The sequence below is a fragment of the Mustela nigripes genome, chromosome 1 (assembly GCF_022355385.1).
Source record: "Mustela nigripes isolate SB6536 chromosome 1, MUSNIG.SB6536, whole genome shotgun sequence".
NCBI classification, from domain to species: Eukaryota; Metazoa; Chordata; class Mammalia; order Carnivora; family Mustelidae; genus Mustela; species Mustela nigripes.
The window spans coordinates 151,454,456-151,465,344 of record NC_081557.1 but is presented as its reverse complement, the minus strand read 5'-3'; the positions used below and the strand labels follow the sequence as shown (position 1 = coordinate 151,465,344).

At 36.4% G+C, this 10,889-nt stretch overlaps 1 protein-coding gene across 8 annotated transcripts in view; it reads left to right on the top strand.

The window, feature by feature from the left end:
• The window catches only part of KLHL8 (kelch like family member 8), a 57,781-nt gene that overhangs the window by 36,077 nt on the left and 10,815 nt on the right, over positions 1 to 10,889 (top strand). For all 8 annotated transcript variants that reach the window (XM_059375525.1, XM_059375560.1, XM_059375577.1 and 5 more), the window contains 4 exons: positions 951 to 1,499; positions 2,922 to 3,108; positions 7,926 to 8,069; positions 9,275 to 9,386. In XM_059375525.1, the coding sequence (XP_059231508.1) occupies positions 951 to 1,499; positions 2,922 to 3,108; positions 7,926 to 8,069; positions 9,275 to 9,386 (992 nt within the window). The remainder of the gene's footprint in view (positions 1 to 950; positions 1,500 to 2,921; positions 3,109 to 7,925; positions 8,070 to 9,274; positions 9,387 to 10,889) is intronic.

The window sequence follows — 10,889 nt, the reverse complement described above, 5'->3', positions numbered from 1 at the left end:
AGAGAGATCACAGTAGGAGAGAGGAAGGGAAGAGATAACAGAGAGAGAGGAAGGGAAGCAGGCCCCCTGCTGAGCAGAGAGCCTGATATAGGACTCGATCCCAGGACCCTGAGATCTTGACCTGAGCCGAAGGCAGCGGCTTAACCCACTGAGCCACCCAGGTGCCCCAGAGATCTTTTTTTTTTTTTAAGATTTATTTATTTATTTGACAGACAGAGATCACAAGTAGGCAGAGAGGCAGACAGAGAGAGAGGAGGAAGCAGCCTCCCTGCTGAGCAGAGAGCCCGATGCGGGGCTCGATCCCAGGACCCTGGGATCATGACCCGAGCCAAAAGCAGAGGCTTTAACCCACTGAGCCACCCAGGTGCCCCAAGAGAAGAGATCTTAAAAAGCTCTTATCACAGCGAAAGAAAAAATTGTAATTATGTAATTATGTAAGAAAAAAATTGTAAAAATTGTAATTATGTGAGGTTATTAGTTACTAAATGTTGTAGTATTCATTTCATGATATATATATGTAGGAAATGACTATGTTGAACAACTTAAACTTACAAAATGTCATGGTCAGTTATAGCAATAAAACTGGAAAAAAGTTTTTTTAAAAAAGGGACACACAAACCAAAAACAAGAATAGTGTCCAAGTGGTGCTAGATGATGTGTCTTCTCATTCATTCACAGAATGCTCCTGAAATTTGAGATAATATAGAAAATCATAGTTTATGATTTTAGTATATATACATAAATAGATAATATATAGATGGTAAGTGGCTTACTTGGAAGAAAAAAATTGCAGCTGGCCTACATTAAAATAAGTGACCAAAGGATTGCATTGTTAAAACAAATATACTAAATCTGTGTGGGTTTTGTCCCTGCTACCACATGCTCAATGCTGATCTAAAACTGATTTTTATATTAAACCGAGTCTCCTTTTGTTTTTTTGTTTTGAACAGGTTGGCTCAAAGCTCATCTCTTGTCACAAACTAGTATTGGCTTGTGTTATCCCCTACTTCAGAGCCATGTTTCTCTCCGAAATGGCTGAAGCCAAGCAAACACTGATTGAGATCAGAGATTTTGATGGTGATGCAATAGAAGACTTGGTTAAATTTGTCTATTCTTCACGGCTCACTTTGACTGTTGACAATGTCCAGCCTCTCTTATACGCAGCCTGTATTCTACAGGTTGAACTGGTGGCTAGAGCTTGTTGTGAATACATGAAGTTACATTTTCATCCCTCCAACTGCCTGGCAGTGAGAGCCTTTGCTGAAAGTCACAACCGAATAGACTTAATGGACATGGCGGATCAGTATGCCTGTGAGCATTTTACTGAAGTTGTAGAGTGTGAAGACTTTGTAAGTGTGTCACCCCAACATCTCCATAAGCTTTTGTCCTCCAGTGATTTAAATATTGAGAATGAAAAGCAGGTCTATAGTGCAGCCATCAAGTGGCTTCTTGCAAATCCTCAGCATCATTCCAAATGGTTGGATGAAACACTTGCACAGGTAGGGACTGAAATAAGATTGTGTGTAGAAATGAAATGAGATGGAAGCAAATTTGAGTGTTTGATTGATCATGAATACTGTAGATTATCCAAAGGAATGTAGAAATCCTTGTGTAATACAATGTGAAAATGGCTTTCTCTTTACTTCGCTATTTACTCACTGTGCTATTTAAGGATACGTCTGAATTTGTTACATTTAATTGGAAATATCATTCTTTGTTTTTTAACCTGAATGTTAAAGATAGCACTTTGAAACTGTAGTAATAAATATTTTATTTATGCTGATAGAAATAGGTTCTGAGGAAACAGCTCTAAGTAACTATTGTTTTATAATGAAGTTTCTAAATTGTAGTGAATTACTTTCCTATCTGGGAAGAACCATAAGACATAACTTTCCATTTTCTTTCCTCACCACAGTTTCACTTCTGTAACCTCAGAAACGTGGCTTTTTTCTTATTTATTTACTTACTTACTGTCAACGGGGTAACCTGGGTAGGGAGATAATAAATGGGCCTTAGAATTACTTTGAGGGACACCTGGGTGGCTCAGTGGGTTGAGCCTTTGCCTTCAGCTTGGGTCGTGATCTCAGGGTCCTGGGATCGAGTCCTGTATCAGGCTCTCTGCTTGGCAGGGAGCCTGCTTCCTCCTCTTTCTCTGCCTGCCTCTCTGCCCACTTGTGATCTCTCTCTGTCAGATAGATAAATAAAATCTGTCAAAAAAAAAAAAAAAGAATTACTTTGAAAATAAGTTTGTCACAGAAAAAAAAGTTTCATTATTTTGCAGCTATCTTATTGGTGTGTATGCATATGTAATTTTAACTCCAAATCACATTACCTGGTTTGATCATCCCCTTAATCCACTAGAAAACCAGTGCATCTTTAAGGAAAGAAAGGTGAGTGCCTCTATTTAAAGTGGGGATGCATCCCTGACTTAATATATAACCTTCCAAGGTGACTGATTTGGAGGAAACAACACTTGATTTCATATTATGAATGTTCAAGTAACAAAGAAATCCCGTTTCCATTTGTTCAGTTTGGTTTTAAAAGGCATAAAAAAACCCAGACATGGCAATTTTGTTTTGATTGTGCCTTTTCTCTAGCAGCAGTGGGGCCTTGTGATTATGACACTACCATTTTTGGAAGTGAGAAACTTGAATGAATACAACTGAATTATTTTATCCAGTCTACTTAGATCTGTATGTAAAGGGGGGAGGTTGCATTTAATATGTAATATGATTTCATTAGACCATACTAGAAATCACTTTAGAACTTGGCTCATTGAACTTCCTTCACATGTTAGAAAGGCTTTGTGTGGTAAATGAGTTTTAAAAAGACAACTCAAAATACTTAAAATACTACAAAGTAGAGTGTGAGCTAACTAATTACAAATTAAATTTTACATTTGTGATTATTCATGATCTTAGGTTCGTTTGCCGTTGTTGCCAGTTGACTTTCTTATGGGTGTTGTGGCAAAAGAACAGATTGTCAAGCAGAATCTAAAATGTAGAGATTTATTGGATGAAGCAAGAAATTACCATCTTCACTTGAGTAGCAGAGCAGTACCTGACTTTGAATACTCCATTCGGACTACCCCAAGGAAGCAAACTGCTGGTAATTAAATTACTCATTTTATCATCTCTACTGGAAGGATTATATTCCCAAACTTAATTGTAAGATGATTAGTATCTGATTACCTTAAAGTGGTAGTAATTGGCAAGTAAGGTCATATGTGAATTTTATTAGACATAATTCAGGTAGTTTTGCCAATAAGCCAGTTTTTTAAAAGGACTTTAGTCCTGTGAACTTTGAAGAGCCTGCTGAAATAGCTCTCTCTTTCCCTCCTTTTCTTAAGGTTTTCTTGATACTTTCAGCAGAGTTAATTTCTCTACCATTTGTACTTTTAGAATACTTTGTTTGCACTTGTTTTATTTTAGTGTGTTGCACTGAAATTTATTTGACATGTTTTGAGCTCTTCAGAGACAGGTAAATACCTTATTCACATTTATATTTCTAGTGCCAAGGATGGAACGTGACACATATTTTATGTTTAAATATTACTAGTTTTTGTGTTTTATTAAAAGAAAGGCACTAAATGGGGCCCCTGGCTGACTCAGTTGGGAGAGCAATCTGACTCTTGATCTTGGGGTCATGAATTTAGCCCCATGTTGAGTGTGCAGATGACCAAAAAATTTTTTTAAAAAACTGAAAGGCACTAATTATATTTAAAATTTGTATAATAGATTATGTTAAACTCTTAGAGTCTAAAGGTCTTATATTTAAGTAGGCATGCAGCTTTACCTTTATTTGCCACAATTTTCAAACTATATTTTCCTAATAGTTCACTTATGTTACTTTTTACAAGTATGAAAAATATATTTGAGGGATGATGGAAAGGAAATAAAAATCCAGGAATTTGGGAAGTGGTACTTTGAACAGAGAATTTATCTACATTTGTTTTGCTACCCAATATAGTTATCAAATAAAGAGATCTGTGGAATAGTCTAAAAATAACAACAAAGGGGAGTACTTGATTATGAATAGTGGGATTTTATCTATGTAAAAAGAATGTGAATGTCATAAATGTACTTATGAAGAAGTAATTCTTCTAAATAAAACTGACTGTTGAACAATACGGGTTTGAACTATATGCATGGGTCTACTTCTATGTGGATTTTTTCAGTACTATAAATGTATTTTCTCTTTTTTCTTATTATATTTTTTATTTTAAGTAGGCTCGACACCCAGCATGGAGCCCAGTGAGGGGCTTGAACTCACAACCCTGAGATCAAGACCTGAGCTGAGGTCAAAGGTCAGGTTAACTGAGTGACCTAGACACCCCTCTTATGATTTTCTTAGTAACACTTTCTTTTCTCTAGCTTACTTTATTGTAAGAATATGGTATATAATATATACATAAAATATGTGTTAACTGACCATGTTACAGCATGTTAATAGCAGTAGGCTATTAAGTTTTGGGGGAGTCAGAAGTTGTATGCAGATTTTCGACTACACAGGAAGTTGGCATCCATTACTCCTGGGTTGTCCAAGTGTTAGCTGTAGTTTAACATGGAAAGGACTGCTTATCCTCCTTTTTTAATAGGTTGATTTCAAGAATTAAATTTTTTTGAAGTGTAGGGTTTTTTTAAGTTGTGAATCCTGTTTCAGGAAGTCAAGGTATTTAATTAAATTCCTCTTTAAATTCAGTTTTGGGCGCTTGGGTCGCTCAGTGGGTTAAAGTCTCTGCCTTTGGCTCAGATCATGATCCCGGGTTCCTGGGATGGAGCCCCACATCGGGCTCTCTGCTCGGTAGGGAGCCTGCTCCCTCCTCTATCTCTCTGCCTGCTTCTCTGCCTACTTGTGATCTCTGTCTGTCAATAAATAAAATCTTCTTATTTTTTTTATTTGTTATTTTTTAAATTTTTTATTTTTTATAAACATATATTTTTATCCCTAGGGGTACAGGTCTGTGAATCGCCAGGTTTACACACTTCACAGAATAAATAAAATCTTTAAAAATAAATAAATCATGCAGTTTTAAATTTAAACAACACCTTGGTAGCCTGATTTATATGTATATAGTAGGCATATAGTAGACCTTTGTGTACACGATCTCTTACATGATTGCAAGAACCTAATGAGTAGGTTTTAGTGTAGGATTCAGTCCTTATTATGAGATAGATGGTTTTATTCCATTTTATGGATGACGAGAACTCAGCATAAAAATATGCCCAAGGCCACACAGAGAAACAGTATAGAAAGGATTTGCATCCTGATCTTTTTGTTTCATTTTTAGCTTTTTTTCTTTCCATTCCATGTTCCTAGGAGAACTGTAAAACTGAAATACTAGTTTCTACTGAAAATCTATTCAATAATTGAGATTACATTCTGGGATTATAATTGCAGTTGTGCTATTTAATAGTGTAATTTGGGGCAGATTTCATAATCTCTGAAGGCATCAGTTTATTTATAAACAATTTTGATTTGCAAAATCTTTAAAGCCTCTTCCAACTTTAAATTTCTTTGATTTGAAGTATTGATTTAGTTGGAAAAGATGACACAAGCAATTTTGTACATTTTTTAATGCTATTATTCAGCAAATATTTATTTAGTACATACCACATGTCAGGTTCTGGGTAGGCATTAGAAATGCAGATGCAGAGGGCACCTGGGTGGCTCAGTTGGTTAAGCATCTGCCTTCGGCTCAGGTTGTGATTCCAAGGTCCTGGGATTGAGTTATGCATTGGGCTCCCTGCTTAGCAGGAAGGCTGCTTCTCTCTTCCTCTCCCTTGGCTTGTGTTCCCTCTCTTGCTGTCTCTCTCTGTGTCAGATAAATAAATAAAATCTTTTTTTAAAAAGTTGAGGGAAATTGGAGGGGGAGGTGAACCATGAGAGACTATGGACTCTGAAAAACAATCTGAGGGTTTTGAAGGGGCGGGGGTGGGAGGTTGGGGGAGCCAGGTGGTGGGTATTAAGGAGGGCACATATTACATGGAGCACTGGTTGTGGTGCAAAAGCAATGAATACTGTTAGGCTGAAAAGAAATTTAAAAAAAAATTAAAAAGGCAGATACACATAGAATATAGCCAGCCCTATTTTGAGAGAACTTGCAGTCCAATATAGGGAAATAGACATGTGAATAAATAAATGCAATGAAGTGGTACAGGGATGTTGATATATTTATAAGGATAGTGCGGAACACAAAGAAAAATGTGGCTATTTTTTGGAAGGGTCAGAAAAGGTTTTATAAACAAATCAAACCTCAGTCTTAGTTTTGAATAATAAACAGATGTTTTTCTAGGTGCCAGTTAAAAAAAGGGGTATTCAGTTCATTTTTCATCTGTTGAATGCCTAGTACGTGCCAGACACTGGGCTAGCCCTGATTAGTACAAAATGCTTAACACGCAGTCTAAACCTATCTTAGGCTCTGGAGACAGATACAGCATAATGGATCATTTCTATACCGTGTTAAGTGAACGACAGTTACCAAAAATTGGCTTTGAAATATCAAGGATGAGCACTGTATGCATGTTGCAGGAACATGAAGTTTAAGAGAAACAGAGGGAGAAGTTTGATTAGACAGTGCGAGGCCTTTATGCTGTGCTGGGCTTTAACCTGTAGGACAGTGGTTCTCAAAATGTAAAGGAAGTGGTGACCCCTGGCCCAGTAGCATAAGCATTCCCTTGGGAACTTGTTAGAAAATAAATTCTTGAATCTACCCCACGCCTATTGATTCAGAAACTCTGGAGGTCGGGACCATCAATCTATGGTTTATGCCTTCCAGGTGATTGTTGAACCACATGGAAGTTTTGATTTTTATTATTTTTTATAAAGATTGCAGTGAAATATGTATAATCTAAAAATTGTCATTTAAACATTTTTAAATCTATAATTTAGTGGCATTGGCTAAAGTTTTTAAAAACTACTGATTCAGGTAATGGAAAGCTGTTGAAAGAGTCTTTTAATCTATTCTGTTGAAGGTCTGCAAGCAAAAAGACTACTAAGTGATAAAGGACAGGATTTTGCAGTAGTTGTAATAGCAGATGAAGGCCTGAACCACAGCAGTGGCAGGGAGGGAGGGAGAGGGAGCGCAGGGCCCCTCAGGGAAGGAAGAGGTTTCAGGTAGCTGAGGAAGAGAGAGCATTTGAGTATGTTGGGTTTGAGGTGCCTGTGGGACGTCAAGTGGAAATGTGGCTTAGATGTGTTGCTTGGAAGGCTAATTATGACACAGATGCAATTGAAAATCAAGGAATGTTCTTTTCCTGTGTGAACATGAAGTATGTGAGAAGCAGGCAAAGGATGAAACATGGGAAACGTAGGAAAGAAAAACTATTGCAGACAAAGGAGACTTCGGTATTATGAAAATCAAGAGAATTTAAGAAGTTTTCCAAAAAGCAGGGTGATCAACATATTGAGTTGCATTAGTATTCAATAAGAAATTAACTTAAGGGGCACCTGGGTGGCTCAGTTGGTTTGGCATCTGCCATCAGCTTCACGTCAGGTTCCCTGCTCAGTGGGGAGCTTGCCTCTCCCTCTGCTGCTCTCCGTGATCATGCTCTCTCATTCTCTAGCTCACGGTCTCAAATAAATAAATAAAATCTTTAAAAAAAAAAAAAAAGAAATTAAGAGTTTATTGGATGTAGTTTTGACCTTACAAGAGCAATTTAACAGAGTGGGTGAAGATCTAAACCATACTACAGTGGGATGTTAGCAGAGATAGCTGAGGTATCGTGTTCTTTGAGAAATTCAGATAAGGTGAAAAGAGAAAATTAGGATTTTAGTAACATAATGACATTGAAGTTATCCAAATAACTTGTTTTATTTTTTAGCAGTTCTTGAAAATTTTGTCTTCCTAAGTATTTTTTCCACACTAATTAAAAAAACATTAAGGAGCTATAATTCTGATCTGTATTTTCTGGCTTTACCTTTAGGTGTGCTGTTTTGTGTAGGTGGTCGAGGTGGATCTGGTGACCCCTTTCGCAGTATTGAATGCTATTCTATCAGCAAAAACAGTTGGTTTTTTGGGCCAGAAATGAATAGTCGAAGGCGACATGTGGGTGTAATCTCTGTGGAAGGTGGGTCCATTATTGTCTTAAGTCATAGCACATGATGATAACACACTTCTAAATATTTAAATATTGAGAATTTCTATAAGAAAGTTGCTAAATTATAAAATGTTTCACTATATCACTAAGATATTTGTGTGGTGACTATTTACTTGCCTTATGCCTGTAGATGCTCAGCGAACAATCTCTTGCATGTAGGTGCTTATTGGGGGAGGAATATTAGGGAAAAGCTTGTTAAAATAAAATAAGTTATATTTGCAAAATAATCAAACTAAAAAAAGTATTGAACTCAAATAATAAATACATATCAGCTTTTTCGATACCTAATTATTGTTGAAATGAGTTTTTTTTTAAACTGGTTACTGAAAATGAAATAATTAAAGAACCATGGGTAAACTGTTAGAGGACTTTAAAAAAGTAACTTTTTTTCTGATTATAGAAGTGTAAATTCTTTTTGGGGGGGGAAATATGAAAACATTCTAATAAAAAGTAAAAATCATCCATAGTCCAAATACCCAGAAATAATCACAGTTGACATTTTATATGTAACCTTTAACATTATTTATTTTATGTGTATTTTTAATAACTTCATTTAGAAAGTTTGATCATACTGTATTGAATTTTGTATTTTTTCATATAACATTGCGCATTTTTTAATTTTACTAAACATTCTTTGAAACCATGATTAGTGATTTCATCTATGTAATAAAAAGTTGGGAAACCAAAGGTAGGGATAGGTTTGATATTTAAATAACTTCATATAGAACAGCATGTTCCCAGCATTTTATTAAGTAGAAGCTTACAATTATTTTTATTTGAGGGACACCTGGGTGGCTCAGTTGGTTAGGCGGCTGCCTTCGGCTTGAGTCATGATCCCACCATCCTGGGATCAAGTCCCACATTGGGCTCCTTACTCGGCGGGGAGCCTGCTTCTCCCTCTGCCTCTGCTGCCACTCTGCCTGCCTGTGCTCACTCTCCCTCTCTCTCTCCGGCAAATAAATAAATAAAATCTTTAAAAACAAAATAAAACAAAGAAACAATTATTTTTATTTGACTATTTAAGTGACATTATTCATGATGACGAACAGAAGAATATTTGTTGAAAATTATCATGCTATTCTAATTATATGTTGATCTCATGTATACATTATGTATGTACATAACTATCAATTTACTTACTTGGAATCAAATGAAAATGCTTCTCTGTTTGACAGGTAAAGTGTATGCAGTTGGTGGACATGATGGAAATGAACATTTAGGTAGCATGGAGATGTTTGATCCTTTCACTAATAAATGGATGATGAAGGCATCAATGAACACAAAGAGGTGAATTAGCATGGAAATTTTTTTGATTTATTGGTGGAAAATAAAGCTTCCAATAACTGAAAGGGCTAATTTTCTACTTTTTATGTTTTTAGAAACTTTAAATACCGCCTTAAACACATTTTGTTAAATTTAGCATCCAGTGTGATGCTTTGTTATAACTTTTCATAATTTCTTTCTTGAGAATGTATTTTATATTTTAGAATATAGTAACAAATAATATAGTTTCCACCTAAACCTGAGCCTGAAAACTGATTTTTTTTTTAAATTTTGAAATAATTTTAGACTTAGGGAAAAATAACAGAGTTCCTACATACCAGTGATTCTCAACAAAAGATGATTTTGCCTCCTCTGTGGAACATTTGTCAATATCTGGAGGCATTTTTGGTTGTCACAGTTTGGGAGTGGAGACGTTGGGGGAATAACTGCTGGCATCTAGATGGGAGAAGCCATGGATGTTGCTAAAAATCCTGTAATGCACAAGAAAGCCCTCCACAGCAAAGAATTTTCCCCATCCCAAATTTTAGTAGTGCTGAGATAGAGAAATCCTGCTGTATACTCTTAACCCAGCTCCCCTAATGTTGACATCTTACACTCAATTGCTTTGAGTAGGATAGACATCTTAACAATTTGTTTTTACATAGTACAATTATCAGGAAACTAAAATTAATACAGTGGTATTAGTTAATATAGATTTTATTCCACTTTTCCCAGTTTTTCCACATATTCCTGTGCTTTGAATTGGGTTTTCTTGTCTAATTATATTGCTTATTAATATAATACAATGTAAGTAGTAGCAGAAATGGTAGGTGTTTTTGCCTTATTTATTTTTTTGAAAGATTTTATTTATTTATTTGACAGAGACAGTGAGAGAACACAAGCAGGGGGGATGGGAGAGAGAGAAGCCGGCTTTCCGCCAAGCAAGGAGCCTGATGTGGGGCTCCATCCCAGGACCCTGGGATCATGATCTGAGCCGAAGGCAGACAGCTATCAACTGAACCACCCAGGAGCCCCCATTTTGTCTTATTTTTTATCTTAGTGGAAATGTCTCTAATGTTTTCCTATTAAATTAGATACTGGCTTTAGGATTAAGGCATAGGTACTTTAACATACTAAGAAAATACTCCTCAGGGCACCTGGGTGGTTCAGTTAAGGGTCTGCCTTCAGCTCAGGTCCTGATCCCAAGGTAGGGGGATCAAGTCCCCCTTCGGGCTCTGGAGCAGCAGAGTCTGCTTCTGCTCCTCCCCACTACCTGTGCTCTCTCGCTCTCCCTCAGTCTCTCTCAAATAAATAAATAACTTCTTTTAAAAAATAGCCCTAGTTTTTACTCACTCTTTATTATGAGCATTAATATTAATAATTTTCATTTATAGTAAATTGAAATATATGTTGATAAGTGGATTAGTCTAAAGAAGAGGAATAGGGACACCTGGGTGGCTCAGTTGGTTAAGCAGCTGCCTTCGGCTCAGGTCATGATCCCAGCGTCCTGGGATTGAGTCCCACATC